At 44.1% G+C, this 23,804-nt stretch overlaps 1 protein-coding gene across 1 annotated transcript in view; it reads left to right on the forward strand.

The window, feature by feature from the left end:
• The first annotated feature begins 18,340 nt into the window (after positions 1-18,340).
• LOC121273271 (protein Wnt-6-like) overlaps positions 18,341-23,804 on the forward strand; it is a 76,761-nt gene continuing 71,297 nt past the window's right edge. The window contains exon 1 of the mRNA XM_041180318.1: positions 18,341-18,456. Within this exon, the coding sequence (XP_041036252.1) occupies positions 18,437-18,456 (20 nt within the window). The 5' untranslated portion in view covers positions 18,341-18,436. The remainder of the gene's footprint in view (positions 18,457-23,804) is intronic.

Raw genomic sequence — 23,804 nt, forward strand, 5'->3', positions numbered from 1 at the left:
TATTTCAATAGACTTTTGTCCACCAAGAGACACTGGTTGTAACTCAAACCATGAATCCGATTCATAAAGTGTGCAATGGATCTGTGTCGCTAAGTAAACCTCCTGTCAAAGCAGGGAAAATGAAGGAAAACATTTGCAATGGGGAAAGAGTGGGGGCAATGGGATTAATTGCAGAGCGCTGTCAAAGAGTCGAGATAGACATGGGCTGAAGGGCCTTATTCTGTGCTGTAAGATTCTTTGACTCTAAATGAGGCATCCTAGAATATTAGTTCAGAGTATAATTATAATTTTTTTCAATTCCAACGAAGGCCTAAGATGTAGATGATCGGCAATGATCTGTTTGATTGGTGGAGCAGGCTCAATGGGCCGAATGGCCTACCCCTGTTCCTACCCCAGGCTGGCCCTCTGACAGAGGGTCAGCCTGGATTATGTGCTCAAAACCTAGAACGGGGCTTGAATTTGACCAACTTCTAACTCAGAGATGAAGAATATGACTTTCAACAAGGATGGGCTTTCGTTTCTTTCTGTGGGTCTTCTCAATTAACCTGTCATTAATATTGGAACTGACAGTGAAAAATGCAAAAAGCACTCAACCTCCTTTTTTTGGCATTTGTCTCCATCTGGGTTCTTGAGCCAGATGCTTGTACACTTGCCTAGGATTGCCAATTGTGATTAAATGTATTCCTGGAGGTTTCATCACATGATTTGCCCCCGCCTCCAGCCATTAGACAGCCAACACATCCATCCTTGTGACGTACTGCCTTCCTACGCCAATTGGAAAGCAAAAAGACTCATTACCCAATTGGACGATGCTTAACTGTCAGCCAAACAGCCTTTCCCCTCCCCATTTTCAGTATTTTTATATTTGGTAAGGAGAAACGTTCAAAGAAAATGACAGAAAAAAACAATCTTTTTTAATGCCCCAGTGATTTTTCTCCAGGGTTGCACACAGCAGTGTCCTGGAGATTGATCTTCAATTCCTGGAGGCTCCAGGCCAATCCTGGAGGGTTGGCAACCTTACACTTGCCCCTGGTGCCAGACTGGTAAGGATTGCACAGTATTAGCCAGCTGGTTTAACAGCAGAATAAAGAGAAACCTGAATAATATTGAGAGGCTGGTCTAGAGCCATGGTAACGCATGCACAGCCTTGCTGCAGCCTCCACGCAGTTACTAGACTTTGATTAGAAAGCACTTCACCTTAAACCACTGATTGGAGCTAACACCCAGGTTGTTAAAATAACAACCTCTTCCCCCACAATAGATAAACATTACCCTTAGAATCGGAGCACTGAGAAAGACTAACCGTCACCCTGAAATATCAGAACAAAACGCTTCCCATCAAATGAGGAAAGAATGAAAATAGACAAGGATTCTAGGCAAGTGGCCAACTATCACTAGCTAGCCACACAGAGTGGGAACACATGTAGGAGAGCCTATAATCTCCTTCCTTTCTCTCTCTTTTTGTCTCTTTCTCTTGCTGCACCACCGGAGGAGCTATCTTCCACATAGACGTTAAACCGAGGACCCGTCTGCCCTCTGAAGATCCCACAGCCACCATTTCGAAGATCAGCGGAGGGGGAGAGCAGTTTCTCCCCGGTGCCCCGGTCTATATTTATCCCTCAATCTGCATCACAAAAACAGATTAGCTGGCCTTTTATCACGGTGCAGTTTATGGGACCTTGCTGTGTGCAAGCTGGCTGCTGCCTTTGCAACAGTGATGACACTTCATTGCCCTTTGGGAGCGTCCTGAGGTTGTGACAGGCACTACAGAAATGCAAGTCTTTCTTTTACTGACACAAAAGCAAAATACTGCGGACGCTGGAAATCGGAAATAAAAGCAGAAAATGCTGGAAAAACTCAGCAGGTCTGGCAGCATCTGTGAAGAGAGAGAAACAGAGTTAACGTTTCAGGTCGCTGACCCTTCATAAGGAGTGTTCTGATGAAAGGTCATTGACCTGAAATGTTAACTCTATTTCTCCCCACAGATACTGCCAGACCTGCTGAGTCTTTCCAGCACATTTTTTTTTTTGTTTTTATTTCTTCCTTTCACCGTCCTTTTTTTAAATCCCTCAGCTTAAGTTTGTCTTCCTGCCTGTCTCTAGCACATCTTGTCTGTGTTCCAGCTGTGGTAACATCTGTTCATATATGCGTCCCCAGGTAGGCTTTGCTCCCATTGCTGGGTAAATGACGTGCCTTTTGACCTGGCAGAGTCGCTGGGCCCTTGAGTCTGTTTCGAAAATCTGATCTCTTGAGAGTAGGTGTGAGGCTTTACTCTTTGCTCTTCCACTCAATAACCTGTCGAATACCTGCTAAGTTGAGACAATTACTGTTGCTCCTTTGTTTATGCTGAGTCCTGGTGCTGTAATGCAGCTTCTGTTATTCAATCCATAATATTGGAGTGAGCACAGAAGCCTCTTTGCGAGATACGGGACATGTCACATTCTCTATGCACATACCCACTTTAAACGTGGAAAAGGCTAAAACATCTCAGTGAGGAGGAGGGTGGCTGAGAGAAACTCAGAGGTTTGCCACAGGCTGTGGTTTAGACAGACACCATTTTAAGGGAAAACTGGATGCGTATTTGAAATAGTGGACAATACAAACCTATCAGGAGAGCGTGAAGCAGTGGCATATAATTTATGGTTTGCTTTGTGAAGAGCCAGCAAAGATAGGATGGGCAAAACAGCACCCCTTCTGTGCTGTAAATATATATGGATCTATGATGTAGTTGGAAGGGAGATCTCGTGGCACAGTGGCAGTGTCGGTTTATTATCAGCCTGTAAACCCTTCCAATATGCCTGATGACAGGCAGCCAGAGTGGGAGAGTTTCCTGATCAGCCAGACTGCTGAAGGCAACGTCAAACCACTGCAGTACTTTGCCAAGAATAACCATGGACCAATCCCGTGGAAGCCCATGGTCACCAATGCCCTCTTAGGGCATGGTAGCTGGAGAAGGAGATGCTTTTCTGGGTTTGGAGACGCTACATACTGTTGGGCAAATAGAGAAAGCTTTACTCTTCAGCTACTTGCACTTTATCTGACCTGGGACTGCTTGATGATCATCATTTCAATGTCCCACGGGATCTATAGTGGGAAACCATCCATCCCACCAGATTACTGCCCAAGTGGTGAAGATGAATATCTACCTCCAGGTGGCTAAAGTGGGATCATGTTCCATTTAATATCTCATCTGATGAGTGCAAAATTTGCACAAAGAAAAGTTTTGAAGGATTTACTATTCACTCTACCTAACAGACTGTATACAAAGCGATTACCCTGGCAGAATAGAGCAGCTGCAATAGAGTAGCCAAATGCCAATGAAGTATTGAAAATTATCACCAGAATAATTTTGAACTTCTTTAAACACCCCTATCTGGTGTCGTTCCCAAATCACAGTGCATTATTTTCTTACTTGGAGGGATAATAAAGCAATTTATCTTCACCAAAGAAAGAAACCTCACACAGAAGGTCTGCAAGACTCAGTGGGTCTCCTTTTATTTATTCATTGGATGTGGCCACCAGTGGCTAGACCAGCATTTATTGCCCATCCCTAATTGCCCTTGTTCATTGTTGTGGGTCTGGAGTCACAGGTAGTCACCAGGTAAGGATGGCAGATTTCTTTCCCTAAAGGGCATTAGTGAACCAGATGTGTTTTTACAACAATCGACAATGGTTATCGATAGGCCTTTTAATCCCAGATTTTTATTGAATTCAAATTCCACCATCTGCCCTGGCAGGATTCAAACCTGGGTCACCAGAGCATTACTAGCCCAGTGATAGTACCACTATGCCACTGCCTCCCCCTATGATGTACAGTTTATGATGTACCATTTTATGATGAAAACTGTACACCACACTTGTGTACAAGATGAGCACAGTGTATCTTGTGTATGCTTTAGCGCCACAAGCTTTCTTCCCACTTTGCTGCTGGCTTTGTTGGGTAAAGCACCCTTCTACTATAAGACTGACATGGCGACACTGTGGCTAAGCCTCAGGCTATAGGCAGGGGCTAACCAGGGTTTCTGTTCCTGAGTTTCTCTCCAGTAGCTCCTGAGGGAAGTTTGTGTGTGTTGATGTTGGCTGTGGACACAGGCTCAGTTGTGATGGGGCCCTGCGGTTGGCAAGCCTGCCAGTTTTTCCCATCGCTGGGTTGTCTCCAGCATTGAAAGAATGATGATCGGGAAACTGAAGATGGAAGAGTGACAAATGAACAGCCTTTGGGGTTCATGTGACATTTCTAGATCACAAAAGTTAACCTCTCTGGAATTAGGAGATCCTCTGGGCCCGGCGATTGTTTTATTGCCTCATAACTGGTCCCTAATCACCAATTACTGTGCACTACTTTGTATGACAGGTTTATAGCTGTTTAACCTGTTGACCTCAGTGTGCCAGCAGCCTCTTGGAGAAACAGGGAGCTCCAAGCATAGCTCCTGAACAATAACATTCTTTTCTGCTGTAATTCCTAAGGTACAGGCACTGTGCTTATAGCAAACTGTTAACATGTTGGTGTAACCTTGTAGAACAAAATTTTCACTTCTGATAATTTAGTTACCTCCTGAATGCCAGATTCCTCAATTACATGTTGTGTCACATGAAAGCGGCTGAGGTTGGTTAAGAATCAAGGAATGGAACTATTTTTTTGTAAAGCTGAAGAGGGCAAAACAAAACTCTGATCTTGTTATAGTTTGAAATTGTACAAAAAAACTAACTGTAGGCATTTATTTAAATGTTAACTCTCACTTCCAGATAGCTCATGTTCTCTCTCAGATGCTACAATGCTTGCTATAGCTTTTTATTGTATGTTAAAGGTTTGTCCTTTCAGGGAGATGGGTCTGTTGAATCTTTTGACTACCATGTTGATCACAAGATTAACTGGGCTAGCTTAGCTCATGTATTCAGAAAGAGACCACAGTCTCCTCACATTTGCTGCATTCAGCTGTTGTTTCAAAGTTTTAATTTCACAATCCCACCCAGAAGATTATTCCACATATTGGCTATTCTTCATATGAAGAGAAATTTCTTAATGTTAATCCTAATTGTTGCTTTCACTAATCCATACATATATACCTTTTTTAAAAAATTATTCTTTCACAGGATCTGGGTGTCACTGGCTAGGCCAGTATTTTCTGCCCATCCCTAACTACCCCGGAGAAGGTGGTGGTAGCTGCCTTCTTGAACCGCTGCAGTCCATGTGGTGTTGGTACACCCACAGTGCTGTTAGGGAGGGAGTTCCAGGATTTTGACCCAGTGACAGTGAAGGAATGGCAATATATTTCCAAGTCAGGATGGTGAGTTGCTTGGAGGGGAACTTCCAATTGGTGGTGTTCCCATGTATCTGCTGCCTTTCTCCTTCTAGGTGGTAGAGGTCATGGGTTTGGAAGGTGCTGTTGAAGGAGCCTTGGCGAGTTGCTGCAGTACATCTTGTAGGTGGTACGCACTGCTGCCACTGTGCGTTGGTAGTGGAGGGAGTGAATGTTGAAGGTGATGGATGGGGTGCTAATCAAGTGGGCTGCTTTGTCCTGGATGGTGTTGAGCTGCATGAGTGTTGTGGGAGCTGCACTCATCCAGGCAAGTGGAGAGTGTTGCATCACACTCCTGACTTGTGTTGATTGGCCACTTGGAGGCTTCCAATAAGCAGAGATCCCTTTCAATTTCAACAATTTTCATGATATAACTTTTGCTTTTTTTTACTTCCTCAGTGAATACTTTACACTTGCCCAAATTCAATTTCATCCTGTTCTTCCTCTGGCATATTTTATCTAAAAAATTTACTAAGTCCCCATTTGTCTCTCCCCCTCATGTATATAGTTGAGTCTCATCTTGAGCAGTTTGTTTGGACTTTCTGAATTCATGTTGTTCACAAATTAGAACTAGGAGGGGAGCCAATACAAAATACAGGACATCCCACTCAGCACTCCTAACAACACACTCCCTTAACAAATGCTTGATGTTTCCTACTCTTCAGCCAGTTTCTTATCTATTCTTAGCTTTTACCATGAATCCCCTTAATCTGCTTTAAACTGGAATCTTTCTTGTGGGTCTTTATCAAAGGGCTTTTTGGAGCCCAGATACACCACAACTAGGGCTCTCCATTGGAGGCTTGGCATGTCACTTTTTTAAAATAATGTAGATTGGCTAGAGATCATTGAACCCATGTTAGCTGCTGTTTGATAATCTAGTATACAGGTGAGATTCTTTACTTTGAGCCTTTTTGTCCATTCAGTATTTTCTGTCAAAGTTGTTAATCCTACTTTATCACCATTTTTGAATGATGTGTTCCCCCCTAATGAATACTTGGAGGGAGTAATCAATTGACAAGAATAGTTTCTGTTTTTCCTTGATTTTGAGCCTGTTTTTATCCTTTAGGACTCTTTCTCTGACAACTTTATTATTCTTCCAGTACTGGAGTTCCTGAACAAAAACAGAATTACCTGGAAAAACTCAGCAGGTCTGGCAGCATTGGCGGAGAAGAAAAGAGTTGACGTTTCGAGTCCTCATGACCCTTCGACAGAACTTGAGTTCGAGAACTGGAGTTTCTGTCCTGTTTTGTCCCTACAGCTTTGCTCACTTCTACTTTCCTATTTCACCAACTTTTAAATATGTTTCTGACTTTTTATATTCATTATAGAGCTCTTCTATACTTTGCCATCAACAGAATCTCTGTTCCGCCTTATTTTGTTTCTGATTATTTTCTTGATCCATTTTGAGGTCACACTTGTTTAGTCTATTCTTGTTAATCCAGATGTGTATTTGCCCTCAATGTGCAAAAATATGCTTTTAGGCCCCAAGAATGGTTTTGAAGTGTAGTCCCTTTTGTAATGTTGGAAACACAGCAGCCAATTTGCACACAGCAAGCTCCCACAAACAATGATGTGATAATGACCAGATAATCTGTTTTTGTGTTGTTGATTGAGAGATAATTATTGGCCAGGACACCAGAGATAACTCCCCTGCTCTTCTTCAAAACAGAGCAATGGGATCTTTTACAGGGTAGACAGGATATCAGTTTAACGCCTCATCTGAAATGACAGCACCTCCAACAGTGCAGCGCTTCCCTCAGTACTGCACTGAAGTGCCAGCCTTGATTTTCATCCTGGAGTGGGACTTGAACCCACAACCTGAGGTGAGAGTGCTACCCACTGAGCCATAGCTGATGAAAGGCAAAGACGCAGAGTTCCTACTCCCAATTACCACCAAGCTCTCTTGGTTGGATGTGTTGATGCCTGGTGAGCACAGGATTGAGCTCAGTTTGGATGCCCTTGGACATGATTTACATAGATTTCCAGTGCAGAAACAGGCCATTCAGCCCATCCGGTCCATGCCAATGTTTATGCTCCATACAGCTTCATCCAACCTTGCTTTATCTAAACCTGTCAGCATAATATTTTCTTCCTCATGTGTTTAACTAGCTTTCCTATAAAGGCATGGGTAGGCTCAAGAAGGACCTTGTGGATGAGATACTATATAGGGGAAATGGTGGCATAGTGGTAATTTTGCTGGACTAGTATTCCAGAGAGGCCCAGGCTCATGTTCTGGGGATGTGGGTCCAAATCCCGCCAAGGCAGATGGTGGAATTTGAATTTGGTTAATAAATGTGAAATGTGAAGCTAGTCTCAGTAATGTGACCATGTCAACTATCATCAATTTGTCATAAAAGCCCAACTGGTTCATTAAAGCCCCCTTAGGGAAGGAAATCTGACATCCTTACCTGGTCTAGCCTGCATGTGCCCCCACAGCAATATGGTTCAGCCTTAGCAAGAGCAATTAGGCTTGGGCAACAAGTGCTGGCCTTTCAAACAAGCCCAACATCCCATGAAAGAATAAAAAAAGGTAAAGCTGATTGTGGCCTTGACAACTGTCATCAGGAGATGTGAGAGGAAAAAGTGGGCAAGCAAGAATTTTAAACTCGCAAATACATGCCAACAAATGGAGTATCATAGAATCATGCAGCACAGAAGGAGGCCATTTGGCCCATTGTGTCTCTGCTGGCTCTTTGAAAGAGCTATCCAATTAATCATACTTTCCTCATAGCCCTACAAATTTCCCCTTTTTGAAAGTTACTGTTGGATTTGCTTCCACCGCACTTTCAGGCAGCACGTTCCAAATCACAACAATTCACAGTGTTTAAAAAAAAAAGGCAAGTCCCTCCTCTCTCCTCTGGTTCTTTCAGTAATTATCTGAAACCTGTGTCCTCTGAATACAGAAACAGTTTCTCTGTGAAACTGTGAGGATTAATCAGTATTGCTCATTAATCTCTATTTTCCTCTGATTTTGTCATTCACAATACTATTAGAATATATTAGAAGGATTTTTTTTGCCAAAGATACAGAAGTGCTGCGATACAAGTACGATAGGTGTTGGAACTTTCAACCAGTCATTAATCAGCTGTTATTCTGATTATTGCTGAAAAAAGAGACATGTTGAAGCTTTTTCCTTGCACTCATCAGGATACTTTGCAAGAATACCTACATAAAGGGAAAACAGCAATATCGTAAGGGTGGCTGAGTTGCTGCTATTGCTGATAGAGTTGATCTGCAGACACTTCTTGGGTGGAAATGTAAAGTTTATTTGCAATATACTCAGCAGCAACTATTTGTGTGCTTTCAACTCCAACTCTATCTCTACACGGACTGCTGAGGTAGCCTGTGCTACTCTCCTATTGATTATTACAGATCATGTGATCTTCCTTAACAAGTATTATTCTTAAAGGTACATTGCACACTAAATAAAACCATAATTACTGCAAACAATTTATACTGTATGTGAAGAGAGAGCTGATAGGTTGGCAAGTGGACTTGGTAGAGGCATCGCCATGGAGAATGCACCAGTGATGGTGACTGATAGTTAATTGCCAAGCATTGTTTGAAATTTAAACCAGGCTGATTGGTCAAGGCATTGTCTTGAGGAATGAGTCAGCGAATGGCTGTCACTTGCTTTGTTTAACTGAAACAGGTGCAGTCTGTCTACAAAGTACGCCATGTCTCTTTTTTTCGGCAATACTCAAGTTCTGTCCTACCAAACGATTATTCTGATTATTGATCCACCATCTTTTGGTTGAGGGAGTAGATAGTTATGAAGCAATGTCAGAATGCCTGCAAAGGCTCAGTCTGAAAATCATTAACATCTTTATTTAGCATTTTTTAAAAAATAAATAGCAACTCCCTGTTTCTGGAGCTGGGAACATTGAGATAAATTAAAATCTTCTGTGCTTTTTTGGAGCTTCTCAAATTGTTCCCTAGCCACCGTTTTGCTGTCTTTAATAGTGCCATCATAACAGTGAACGCCTTGCCGTCTGGCTGAGGAATTGTCCGACTAAACACATCTGGTATGAGTTTTCCATCTCCATAAAACTCATCAGAATTGTGCAGTAAAAGAATGGATTGTTTCGTTCCCACTTCCTGTTTACAGCTGGGGAAGTAACTTGCTTGCTCAGCATTGTCTCGCTGCGGGGGTTTTGAAGGCACATTGGGCCACGTAAGTGTCGGATGCCCTTTCTCGACAGTTGCCTGGAAGCCTGTGGTGAATCAATACTGTCTCTGAGTGTGAGAATATTATGACACTGTACAGCGACACTGGGAGCACAAGCCCTCTGTACAGTGGGAGTGAGAGCACTGGATATTGCTACTGAAAATGTCACTCTGCACAATTTGTTGCCACACCATTCTTTCAGAATGCCATTCTTGAAAGATATGAAAGTAAAGGGGAGATCTAGGCTTCTGTAATTAGCCCCATACTAAGTATCAAAATAGAGTAAACATTTGATGCGGTCATGAAAGTAAGTTCTTGGATGTCCTTTGCAGGCCTTGTTTATGTGCTTTGATACAGTGTCACTGTGCACCTTATCTATTTTTAGGATATTCACAGCTTAATCTTCTGTTACACTAATTTGGAGAGAAAAGACACGTGAATAGATGTAACATTGGGGAGGATTATTGAAAGCTTATCTTTGTATTCTAGTTGGCCATCATCCTTCAATATTGAAAGGATTTGTGCCCTGAAGTCGATGACTAACCCATACTTCCGGTTCACTGCTCGGCAGACAGGAGGAGACACCAATGTTGGCCAAGGGAGCAGTCAGGGTCGGAATAGCAGCTGAGTTCACTGACTCACCCCAGTCAGCTCACATATCCAAACGGGAATGGGACAGAGAGATTTACAACAGTGCATCGACAGTCTCCAAGTCCTCTTCCCTCTTTTGCCTGAACCCATAATCACAGCCTTCTCCACCTCTTAAAATCAACCTGCAAATCAAAAGGGAATTGGATAAATAAGAGTGTGGCATCAAGGAGCCCTAGCAAAACTGTGGTCAATGGGAATCAAAAAACTCCACTGGTTGGAATCATACCTAGCACAAAGAAAGATGGTTGTGGTTGTTGGAGGTCAATCATCTCAGCTCCAGGACATCACTGCAGGAATTCCTCAGGGTAGTGTCCTAGGCCCAACCATCTTCAGTTGCTTCATCAATGACCTTTCTTCCATCATAAGGTCAGAAGTAGGGATGTTTGCTGATGATTGCACAATGTTCAGCACCATTCATGACTCCTTAGATACTGAAGCAGTCCATGTCCAAATGCAGCAAGACCTGGACAAGATCCTGGCTTGGGCTGATGAGTGGCAAGGAACATTCGTACCACACAAGTGCCAGGCAATGACCATCTCCAACAAGAGAGAATCTAACCATCGGCCCTTGAAGTTCAATGGCATTACCATCACTGAATCCCCCACTATCAACATCCTGGTGGTTACCATTGACCAGAAACTGAACTGGACTAGCCATGTAAGTACCGTGGCTACAAAAGCAGGTCAGGGGTTAGAAATTCCGCAGTGAGTAACTCACCACCTGACTCCCCAAAGCCTGTCCACCATCTACAGGGCACAAGTCAGGAATTGTGATGAAATACTCCCCACTTGCCTGGATGAGTGCAGCTCCAACAACACTCAAGAAGCTCAACACCATCCATGACAAAGCAGCTGCTTGATTGGCACCCTATCCACCACCTTCAGCAGTCACTCCCTCCATCACCGACACCCAGAGGCAGCAGTGGGTACCATCTACAAGATGCACTGCAGCAACTCACCAATGCTCCTTAGACAGCACCTTCCAAACCTGTGATCTCTATCACCTTGAAGGACAAGGGCTGCAGTTGCACGGGAACACCACCATCTGGAAGTTCCCCTCCAAGTCACTCACCATCCTGACTTGGAAATATATCGGCCATTCCTTTCCTGTTGCTGGGTCAAAATCCTGGAACTCCCTTCCTAACAGCACTGTGGGTGTACCTACACCACATGGACTGCAGCGGTTCAAGAAGGCAGCTCACCACCACCTTCTCAAGGGCAACTAGGGACGGGCAATAAATGCTGGGCCCAGCCAGTGATGCCCATATCCTGTTAATGAATAATAATAAAATGTTTAAATGGGGGGGTGGGTGGGAGTGAAGGAGAACATTTTTTCAATGCGGTGAATTGTTGTGATCTGAAATGTGTTGCCTGTTGGCAGGAGTACAGGAGTAATTGGATATCTCTTTCAGAGCCAGCACAGACACAATTGGCCGAATGGCCTCCTCCTGTACTGTTTCAATTTATTTAAGGATTATCTAAAGGACAGAGCTTCTCCAGGGCCTGGACATTGTGGCTGCACCTTGTGAAGTGTGACATTGTTCTACTTGATTGTCCCTGGGCAATATGGCTCCAGAGTTAATCTTATCACATGCAAAGAGATGAACGAAAGCTGTTGAACCTCAGACTCTATCAATAAAGAAGTGTTTCATTAAGTCTCGAGGTTGTGATTTGTAAGGATGGGAATGATTTCAGCATGCAAGCAATTGCGAACTTTAATTGAACAAATAAGTTAGTAAATTCCATGGTATCCATTTTGTTTCCTCCAATAGCATCTCACTCAAGTTGTCATTCCTCATTCTCGATAGTGAGGGCAATTTGAGTATCTGGAGGCTCACACTTGAGGCTTGAGGGATGCTGAAGCCCACTATGATGAACCCATTACCACCCAAGTTGTGAACTTGGAGCTTTCTTTGGGCCGGTTGCCTTCAGAACACATTGGACAGGACCATGTAACTACTGGGCCATTAGGAAACTTATCAAAGAAAGACAGCCAACAGAGAGTGGGGGAATCTGCTGGGAGTTTCCAAATTACTCTCTCAACAGTGCTGCTCAGAACCAAACACAACCACTTCTAAACATCCATTTGAGGGTGTTTTCAAATGGTCGCATTGGAGCTTCACATGCCTTTTGCCATGGAGAATCATGACATAACACACCCTTTGGTGTCCTCTTACTGAAGCCAGTGAAATGGCTCCACCACAGGCTGATGTCACCTGTTATCATTGTCATGACCTGTTTAGCAGGTCATACTTTAAATAACCAGTATTCATTATTTAAAGATTATTAATCCGTAATAAAGCTGAAGGGTATAAGTTAGTTTTTACTTTTGGTATTGTTTACACTTAATCCAATAAAGTTAACTGACTTTACCGTAAACTCTGTTTTTCTAAATGATAGAGATCAGGGCAGCTTGCCCTACATTACTGGGACAGACATCTGCTAGTATGCTGTCAGTATTCATTAATCTGTGGATCTGCCTAATTTAGTGAGCTACTGCGTGCCCGAATCCATGACATGTGTGAACCCATGTGCCTTTTGGATGCCTGTGTGTTTGTATACACAAGAGCTATCTGTACACAGATCTGCTTGCATCAGCTCTGTTGTTCTGACAGCAGAATAGAAAGCTTTGCAACATTGCTGTTTTCTTCAAGACCTACAGTAACTCGACCACACCGACCCCTTCCCATTGTCGGGTGTTTACCCTTCAGCCAGTATGAGTCCACAGGTCTGAAAGGAGAACACAACTGACAAAAGAGCTGAGATTCCGTCATTTACATTCACAGATCAGGGAAGCCTGAGCCAACATGTTGCTTGAGACGGTGCGTATGTCTTTCTCGATTGTGAAACCGCCTTAGGACTCAGCTGCCATGTACACGACCAGAGCCACCTTGCCTTCAAGAAGCTCCAATTCACACACAGCAGCCTCGCTTGGTTAGGGTTCAGAGGACATGTCCCCAAAGGGAAGTACCATACCAGACAGTGCAAAATACACCCGCACAAACATTACAGGAGGCAATAGAACCTGCCTGGTGAGAAAACTGCCAAGATCAGCTCAGTCACTCACTTTATCTTCTGTTGGATTTCACTTGCCATCAATCTCAATGGACGTATGGAGTGAAACTGGCGACCAATCTGATCAGTTTCCTAAAAGTGTCGACTGTGTTCTCAGCCTGGGAGCAAGTTTCACCAGAATGACATGAATGGCAAGTTGCAATGAGTTGTGGTGAAAACAGAGGAGACTGTAGCTGAAGATTTGTATGCAGACGGGTGTGGGGTGATGGGGGAGCCAGATTATGAAGGTGGTAGACAGATTTTGGTGTTGGGTAAATCAGAGGTGCACAAGCTTCTCAATCTGCCAAGGAAAGGCTTCTCTTCCACTGGTTGTTTATGTTGCTGCAGCTTTTCTTGATGGTTTGGGATGTGGTTGGGGGTTTTTCTCTTTGGTCTTCAGTGACTGTGCCTTACTCTCAGCGGTTGTACAACATGTAGCTGACAGCAGGACTCATCGAAGTGCCCTCTGATACCGCAGGACTTCACCACTGATCCAGCCACCTTTGCCGCATCTTCAGCCTGCCAAGAGTTTACTCATGGATGACCACTGCAGATGCATGTCATATTATGTTTGCATTCAGATAAAAGCCCACAGGGCAATCATAATCCATAACTCCAAAGAATAGCATTGATCTCCCAGTGTTGCACTGTGAACTCTTTGAGAAGCCTACCAACAGCTCCAGGGACTCTCCCAGTAGAAAAGCGACGTCAGTGGAAAGTGTTAACAGTGTGGTATCAGTTTACACAAGGCTGAGCTGCACTTTGGCCACTCCATCAGATGAACCGCTGCAGTGACCCTGGGAAAGATCCACTTGCCCAGAAGCTTTTGTGACCTTTGCAGCCAAGGCAAGAGCTTTTTCAGCGCTTGAAGTGACTTGTTCTGAAGCAGGTGTCGAACTTGGTCACTGCTTCTTTAGTGACGGGTAACAAACCGAGGCAGGAACGGCCTGGTCTCTAAACATGGCTCCATGGACATTGACTACAGCAAATAAACCCTCTGCTGGGCTGCTGGAGCCCTTAGAAATTTACTGAAACTTCGAGACTGGGAGTACAGATTAGGACCTGCCATGTATCCATGCATTGGAAGCAGATTTCTTTCAGGAAACAAGACTTGATAGGGAAATCTCTCTGACACTTCTTTCAGTGTTTGGAGTCCAGGGACAAGTCAGCACCTGGATGTCCAATGTTCTTAGGCCACAAATGAGGGGGATGAGGTCCTTTTGCCATTTAGGGGCAGGTAAATTGCACACATGCCACACCCAAAGTGGTGGAAAATATTGGTGAATGGAACCCAGATCCCACTCAATTCCATGCTCTCCTGCCGACTGTCAGCCGTGGAACAGCGGTAGCGTGCTCGCCTCTGAGCCAGAAAGTTGAAGCCGAACTCCCGGAAGTGCTGTACCTCCAGAGATAAGAGTTGTTCAGATGAGAGACCGAGGCCCTGACTGTCCTATTGGGTTGATGCAAAGGATCCTGTGGACCTGTTCAAAGAAGAGCAGAGCTGATGTCCTGGCCAATATATATCCCTCGATTAACATCACTAAAACAGGCAATTTGCTCACTATCACCTTGCTGTTTGTGGGAGCTTGCTGTGTGCAAATTGGCTGCTGTGTTTCCTACATTATAAGTGACTACATTTCAAAAAGTGCTTCATTGGCTGGAAAGTGCTTTGGGATGCCCTGTGGTCATGAACGGCAATAGAAATATTCTTTCCCGTCAGATAATGCTCCTTTTGAAAGTATCAAGACCATGGAAATGGGGCTTTGCCATGATGTAATATAAGTAACATGTTGGTATGTCATTGTTATACTATGTTTGCTGTCACTTTATAACATTTGCCACTCTTGTGGTAGGTATAGCCCAGGTCACTGCTGGAGTTCCTCATGAAAAGAGAGAGTTCCATCTTGGACAAAGGAAAAGCTATAATGGTAACTCTATAGCTCTTTGTCATCTATTTAGAAACGTGCACAAGTGATCTCATCAGTCTTTGGAAAACCAGCGCCAGTTATCTTGTCAGCCAATTGCAAGCCAGCTCTGGTGACTTTCTAGCTGGGCAGCCAATTGCAAGCCGGCTCCAGTAACCTCCCAGCTGGGCAGCCAATTGCAAATCAGCTCCGGTGACTTTCTAGCTGAGCAGCCAATTGTGAGCCAGCTCCAGTAATCTCCTAGCTGAGCGGTCAATTGCAAGTCAGCTCCGGTGACCTTCTAGCTAGGTAGCCAATTGCAAGCCAGCTCTGGTGACCTTCTAGGTGGGCAGCCAATTGCAAGCCAGCTCTGGTGACCTTTCCGACTTTGTTGGATAATCACTAAGTAGTAGAGATTGTGGTTATAGAGAAATGTGAAACCTACAAATTTGCTGACTCATTGACTGAAGCCTATCATTGTTGGATTTTTTTGTCTGCAAAGGGCATTCGAAGGGAGTGCTTCATAAATAAGAAAATAAATCCATTCAGAGCCACGAATCTTAGTGGGTAAAGAATGCTCGGAAGGTCATGACCCCTCTTCTCCCCCCCCATGCCAACCTATGGCACTTTCATGCCCATTCACCCAGCGTACATGCTCTACAGAACTAATGAGCCTGAAAGTAACAATAGCATGTGTGGAAAAGCATTAAAAAATCATTATGCATTCTTGGCTGAGAGCCCAGACCTCCATTAATCTGTTAAAACAGCAGTGCCCCAGGGAAAACATTGCTTGATTGACAGCTCTGTCTCTGTGATCTATTCTGTCAATTGCACAATGTTTATTTACACAAGATAAAGGGATGTCAAGTGCTTGTAGTTTTTACTATTGATACTTTAAAAGGCCTGGGTGATTGACACTTATATAGGACTGTATTAAAAGCACTTTTTGTAAAATAAATGTGGAAAATTATAAACAAATAACTGGAGGACACAGTTTGGCAACGGATCATGGGTAAGACCTTTTGAACTTACCAAAAGGTTCCCTCATCCAGAATATGGTTCACAACATCTCTGAGGGACTGTGAGTCATAACTCCTTGAAAAGCTGGCCTGACTCCATGAAAACTGGACTAGGAGATACCTATCCCCACAATAGAGCATGGCAGATTGGGAGTGTACAGTGCGGTCTAGCAATCTGCACCCTTATCCTGTGCTGGTGAAAACTGGGAAACCAGGAATCAGATCCCAGTTGCCATTTTTAAAAGCTCCATGGAGTCTCCATAACTCCATGAAGATCCAACCCTATATGTTTGAGCTGCAATTCTGAATCTTTTCTCAGAAGGTCAAGAGGTGACCTAATAGCGCATCTTTAAAGACATTTTTTGACATATCAACCACAGGGAGAATGTTTCCACTTGTGGGGCAGATCAAAACTGGAGGCCATCAATATTAGATAGTGACCAAGATATCCAATCGTTAATTCAGAAGGAGCTTCTTTACCCAGAGAGTGGTGTGAATATGGAACTCGCTGCCACAGGGAGTGGCTGAGGTGAATTGTATAGATGCATTAAAGGGGAGGCTAGATAACCACATGAAGGAGAGGGGAATAGAGGCTCATGCTGATAGAGTGAGACGAGGAAAGGAGGAGGCTCAAGTGGAGCATAAACACCAGCATAATCTGTTTTAGTGCCATATCTACAAATGTGATGTCACATTGTCATCATCCAATCACATGCGCCTGAAATTACTCCAATGGTGATTAACCTATCATGTGTTTGTTTTTAATTTCCCACTTGTATCTGTTGGTATGAACTTTGATATTTTTCTGTATTTGTTTGCATCTTGCCTCTGCAGTTATGAAATGTACAACTGCAACACCATGAGAGATTATTGTACAGCAGTTTACCAGGAACCAAATTGTAATGGCACTTGCACAACTGGGAACAGTGGGATGGGAAACTGGTTGGTATGTGTAACAACGTTCTGAGCACATTTCTTCTCACCCACCAAGTCTTTATACAGCAACCAGAACAAGTCTTTTCTCATGATGCATTACTGTAGTTGCTGGAGCTTCAGGAGATTGCAGGGGTTACAAGCATGGTTTGAAACAGTTTGACCTGAAGTTTGGGGTGTTGCACGGTAATCATGCTCCTTAGCATGTTGTGAATCAGATTTATCATGGATCTACCTCCCCCTGGTTACCTGTATGTTATTTTCTAAAAGGGATAGCGCACAGAGCAGGGTGGTTGGCAATGCATCATGTCGAGATGACGGCTTAAACCAGGAGCACAATCTACTCCAGAGTTGGCCTTTCTTCCAACTTATTTAATTGGTTGCTCATTAATGTGCTCGTGCACTAAATGCCAAGATTGGAAAGGAACATGTTGCCGTGCTCAGCATCAGCATTTCTAGGTTGAGCTGCAGGATGAAGTGCCCATTGCATAGTCCTAGTGAAGACCACCCACTGTGACATTCCCAGTTTCTACAACAGCCATTTCATAGAAACATAGAAACTAGGAGCAGGAGTAGGCCATTTGGCCCTTTGAGCCTGCTCCGCATTCAATATGATCATAGCCGATCCTCTATCTCAATGCCATATTCCCGCTTTCTCTCCATACCCCTTGATGCCCCTAATATCCAAAAATTTATCAATTTCTTTCTTGAATATACTCAGTGACCTGGTCTTTCTGATTAACATTGCATGAAAATTGGGGCTGCAGTATGGGCTATTTTGCATTATGGCTACTGCCCATTGGGACTGTCTAAAGCCTCTTTATATTTACAATGAATTAACATTAACATGCTCTAAAATAAAGCTGATATAATCCAAATTTTAAGCCACTCTTGTACCATTAATTCTTTCAGATCTTAGTCTTGTGTATTTATGTAATGAAATTAGGCTCTGCTGTTAAGTTTAATCTTTCGACTAGAGTCTCAAGAATCCACACCATAAACAGCTTGGTGTACACTGTTGCAGCAAATTGGCCAAATTCAAACAAGGGCCGACTCTGAGCACAGGATTTCAATGTTAATGCAAGTTTGTGCCCTATGTGTTTGTAAAGGCAGTTTCAGAGCTGTTGTAGGGAGAGGCTGCTTCTGCCCGGGTACATATTGTGCTGCAGTCCTGGCAAGGTCCCCACAGCAGGAAAAAAAAGGCGGCTGTCACAGTGTTTTTGGAAACAGGATTGTTAACAAGTGACATCGTCAGCGCAGCAGTGTGTCCTCCCATTCAGTTCACGGGGCGTAAAACTGAGAGAACATCACATTTGGAGGAGTTCTGTCTCCAGGTCAGAAATCTCTTGCAGCCATCGATGAAAACCCACAAAAGAAAGCACTGTAAATTCCCAACACCTTTCATCAATGTCACCCACCACTTTAAGGTAGGTGTGTGTGTGTGCGTGCGTGTGTGTGTGTGTAATGCAGACATGACAATATTGGTGGCATTGCAAATATAATCACAAAATACACCTAATACATGTCAATATGTATCTAACATTTAATTTTTAAAATTGTGTTTTGTTCAGTGACATAACATTTATATAGTGCCTTTCACAAGCACTGGACCTCCCAAAGCACTTCGGAAGATGAAGTACTTTTTGAAGTGCAGTCACTGTTGTAATGCAGGAAATGCAGCAATCTATTTGCGCATAGCAAGCTCCCATGAACAGCAATGTGATAATGGCCAGATAATCTGTTTTAATGGTGTTGGTTGAGGGATAAATATTGGCCAGGACACCGGGGAGAACCCCCTTGCTCTTCTTCAAATTAGTGCCCTGGGATCTTTTACATCCGCCTGAGCAGGCTAACAGGACCTCTGTTTTTAACACCTCATCTGAAAGACAGCACCTCTGACAGTGCCACACTCCCTTAGTCGGCCTTGATTTTTGTGCTCATGCCCTGGAGCAAGACTCGAACCGACAACCTTCTCACTTGGCAGTCCCTGAGATTAAGCTTCGCCCATTTGATAGTGAGGATGCTGCAGCTAACCTCAGTGTCGGAGGAATTGGGGGCAAGTCAGTGGGGGACCCTGCTAATGATTGTGTGTGTGTGTGTGTGTGTGTGTGTGTGTGTGTGTGTGTGTGTGTGTGTGTGTGTGCGTGTGTGTGTATGCGTATGTGTGTACACATCATGAATGGCCTCAGCTGTGATACCCAACAGTTGACAAGCCTGACCAAAATTCATTACTTCACCGTGAGGGTGGGTCACTCAGGTGAGGGACTGCAGGGCCGCCAGTGCTTGTGACATTATATCACAGTGAGATGCTGATTAGTGCTGAGGTCAATGTGGCTTTGGAAACACTTGCTAAAAGTATCAAGGTCCAATCTTTCATTGTGATGCCAAAGCATCACAGTTGTTGCAGAATGAAGCAAGCCACTCGATTGTATCAAAAAGGAAAGGTAAATACACAGGTAAACCATACAGATGGATCGCTGCCTGGGTTGAGTTACCACACTTCAGATGGAGTTGCAGGCAGCGACTCAATTGGGCTCTGAGCCCTGGACTAGGTGAGGGATCGAGCCGATAGGGGCTCATGTTGGATTGCTATGCAGCAGAGTGCACATCCAAACGTCAAGCATTCTGGCCTAGGTGCACTTGCTCTCCCTCTGTCCCATAGTTCGCTAGCCGGTCGACACTTGCTGCATGGCCTGATGGGAGGGGTACTGAAGGAAGGTCTGAGACTGTGGAAATGGACCTCAGTAACAGGCAGTGTCCTTAGGAGAGCACTGGAAGTTAGAGAGGCAAGAAAAGTTTTAAATGCGAGCTCAATTTTAAATATTGCAGACAGTAAAAAGCTAATCAAGGCCTCACTTGAGTTTTAAAACAAATCCCACATATGTTGTTGTGTTGTGGATTGCACTGTGGAGAATTAGGATGGTGTTTGACAGGCTGCACTATTACTCTGATGGTTAATTCTGGAGGCATGTGGTCTGATTTTGATTAATTTGATGCACAAATATCTGATTGATTGCACAACACTGTCCGAGGCAGACTCCATTAGCAGTGAATCAGAGCTTGCCTGAAATAATGTACAGATTCCACATTCTCTCTCTGTTGTAACACCAGCTCACCGCACCACCCCCCCACCCCCTTCCCAAGGCTTCCTGCTGTCACCTCATGTCACAGGGGAGGATATGGGACTGTGGGAAAAGATTGACATTCCCTCTTTCCAAAAGCCTGACCACATTTTCACTTGCAGAGTGTCTTTCACACAAAAAAAAATCTAGGATAATCCACAAAAGCAATTTAGCCTCATTGGAGGCAAAATGTCAACAGCAAGGTGGTTATTGTTTCTCTACAAGGTCTCCTCAGCTGCTCGTAATTAACTCTCTCTGCCCATTTTAATGTCGAGAAAACGGCTTACCTTGTATGTCCCAGCCCCACTGCTTCCCTGCACATCACTTTGCATTCTAAAGCTCCTGAGATGCCCAGCCATAGCAACCGTGGCAGAGCCATTGCTAATCCCCGGGCACCACACATTTTTGAACCATGCGCACCTACTTTCTGTTAAAAGACTCGCAGCTTAAATGCACGACAAATAGCCAGTGGAAACAATCAGGACAATTCTGCACAGCCACGGGTGTCTAATGCAAATCTTCATGGGTAGGATGTGTGGCATTTCAGGCTTAATGAATTGTCCATCACCGCTTTCAGCTCCATCTCAGGGCCTGAATTAATCTAGCAGGCTCAGCAGGAAGTCAGACACTAAGTCGCTATTTATTACACATCCATTGTAACTAATTGATGTAATTAACACTGATTCCAATCCTTACAAACAATAGCTCATTCAGAGAGGCACTGACACGCAGTGCTATCCCATCGACTCAAATGACTTCACTAGAATAGACTCCCCTCCGTGGACAAATTTATCCCACTGCCTGATGGGATTGCCTGGAATTTCCCAGCATCCTCTCTGAATGCCCTCTTTCTCTGCTTTCTGCTCCTGCATGAGATTAACCCTTTGTGCCCTCCAGTGCACAATGCCCTTATGGTTATGAAATGTGATTCATGAAGAGCAGCACGCCCTGAATCCCAATTAGCCCATATTATTAGTCGAGGCTGATGAAACCCAAGGCTGCTTATGTTTCAGAGGTGCTGTGTTCAGTTTGAACAACTGACCCATCCCCTCCACCATCACCACCAAATGCAGTCTGACTCCCATCGAGTATAGACAGTAAATATTACATATATTAAAGAACCCACAATAAGTCCATGTCTTTTTAAAAATTTCTCATTTGCATGTTGTCTGTATTTTTAGGTTGAGGATTGAAAGAGTGAAAAGTGAGATGATGGGATAAGGTGAATGCTTTCACTATTGACCCATAGCATATTGGCAACAGATGGCCACTCCTGTTAGCTGAGTGCCAACCTTTGCTTGCTTATATCCCAAGTGTCTTGGGATGTTTTCCTATGTTGAAGGCATCATAGAAATGCAAATTGTTGGTTACTGCCAGTAGCTGTCAATCGGGGAGCTTTGCCCCACACTGGCCCTCTCTACTGGAGCCGCTTCCTCTTCTATTCCTGGAAGACATCATCTGTCCATTCATACCTTGTGAAGCACACAGGACACACTGAAGACTGTGTCTTTCCCAAGTCATCCAAACAGCAGAAGCATTGCTTCAGCAAGCCTATGGTATGCTCAGCAGTGGTCACGACATGGACTTCACTGGATTGTCACCGCTGTGGAGAGGGGTAGAGTGGAGGGCAGAGGCAGTCCTGATTGGCATCATGTGCCAGGGCTGCAAAGGTAGGCCGGCTCTCTCAAAAACCAACCAATCATACTGCGAGGCCCCTCACGTAGTTGTGCCAGACTGGACTGCTGCAGAGTCCTGGCTGCTCCCAGGGAGTTGGGCATCTGAAGCAAGTGGCACATGCCATGTTTGCCAGGGGCAGAGTCTTGACAGATTTCTGAATAGAAAGGTCTCAGCAGCTCAACAGGGCACGTAATTTTCTCATACTGGCTGGGTTTCCAATGTGCAAAGGCTTTGTTGATGGAACCCATGGGTTCATTAGAGCTGGATGTGCAGGATCATATTTATGTGGTTACTAACAATCTACATACTGCTGGAGTGGAAACTCTTCCTAGTCATGAAAATATCAGGGTTTTCATGTGGAGCCCTCTTGGTTTCCATCAACTGTGCCCAGTCCTGCTTGTCTGAAAAAGTTCAGAGTCTTATGCTCTCTTTCTGTCTTTCTTGCATAGCATTTAAGCAGATCAATGCCACAATGAATATCGATATTTTAGAAGGTTGAACATTTGTTCTCTAGTGTGTTTTGAAAAAGGAGAGAGTCAAAGTCTTCCCACGGGACAAATTACCATTCACCGGGAAACAGTGCATCCAACACTTGCTCAGACAGCATTATCTCCCTGAAGCTAACAGTGCTCATTATTTAGTCCAATTATATATTAAACTCCATCCCTTCCCATGACAGCACGACTATGGAACTGTACTCTCGCATCACTCAATGTCTTCAGCAGTGGAGAATAGTAGCAAAAGCAAATCTAAATCACAATCTATCATTCAGTGTCATTTTCTAGCATTCAGTTGTTCTTTTTTCATACTCTCTGTTTTTACATAAAGTACAAGTTATCGAAAATATAACATGAATCTTGTTCCATAGCTGTGCGATGTAAGTTTTACCTCCAGGAAAGTTATATGTAGATACTTCAGCTACTGAAGCACTCCATGTCCATGTGCAGCAAGACCTTGACAATATTCAGGCCTGGGCTGATAAGTGGCAAGTTACATCCATGCCACGTAAGTGTCAGGTAATAACCATCTCCAATAAGGTGGTGGTGAACTGCCTTCTTGAACCGTTGGAGTCCATAAACTTTGGGTGTACCTACATCAAATGGACTGCAGCAGTTCAAGAAGGCAGCTCACCATCAACTTCTCAGTGGCAATTAGGGATAGCCTAGCCAGCGATGCTCACATCCCATGAATGAATAAAAAAAACAAGAGAGAATCTAACCATCTTCCCTTGACATTTGATGGCATTACCATCACTGATCCCCCACTATCAACATCCTGGGGGTTACCATTGATCAGAAACTGACCTGGACCAGCCATATAAATACTGTGGCTACAAAAGCAGGTCAGAGGCTGGGAATTCTGTGGCGAGTAACTCACATCCTGACTCCCCAAAGCCTGTCCACCATCTACAAGGCACAAGTCAGGAGTGTGATGGTATACTTTCCACTTGCCTGGATGAGTGCAGCTCCAACAACACTCAAGAAGCTCGACACCACCCAGAACAAAGTAGCCTGCTTGATTGGCACCCCATCCACCACCTTCAACACTCACTCCCTTCACCACCGATGCACAGTGGCAGCAATGTGTATCATCTACAAGATGCACTGCAGCAACTCACCAAGGCGCCTTAGACAGCACCTTCTAAACCTGCAACCTCTACCACCTAGAAGGACAAGGGCAGCAAATAGATGGGAACATCACCACCTGGAATTTCCCTCCCAAGTCACTCACCATCCTGACTTGGAAATATATCGCTGTTCCTTCACTGTCACTGGGTCAAAATCCTGGATCTCCCTTCCTAACAACACTGTGGGTGTACCTACACCACATGGACTGCAGCAGCTCAAGAAGGCAGCTCACCACCACATTCTCAAGGGCAATTAGGGATGGGCAATAAATGCTGGCCTAGCCAGTGACACCCACATCCCATGAACAAATGAATTTAAAAAAATTACGAAATGGAGTTGGATAGTTGG

This window comes from Carcharodon carcharias, chromosome X (assembly GCF_017639515.1).
Source record: "Carcharodon carcharias isolate sCarCar2 chromosome X, sCarCar2.pri, whole genome shotgun sequence".
Taxonomy (NCBI): Eukaryota; Metazoa; Chordata; class Chondrichthyes; order Lamniformes; family Lamnidae; genus Carcharodon; species Carcharodon carcharias.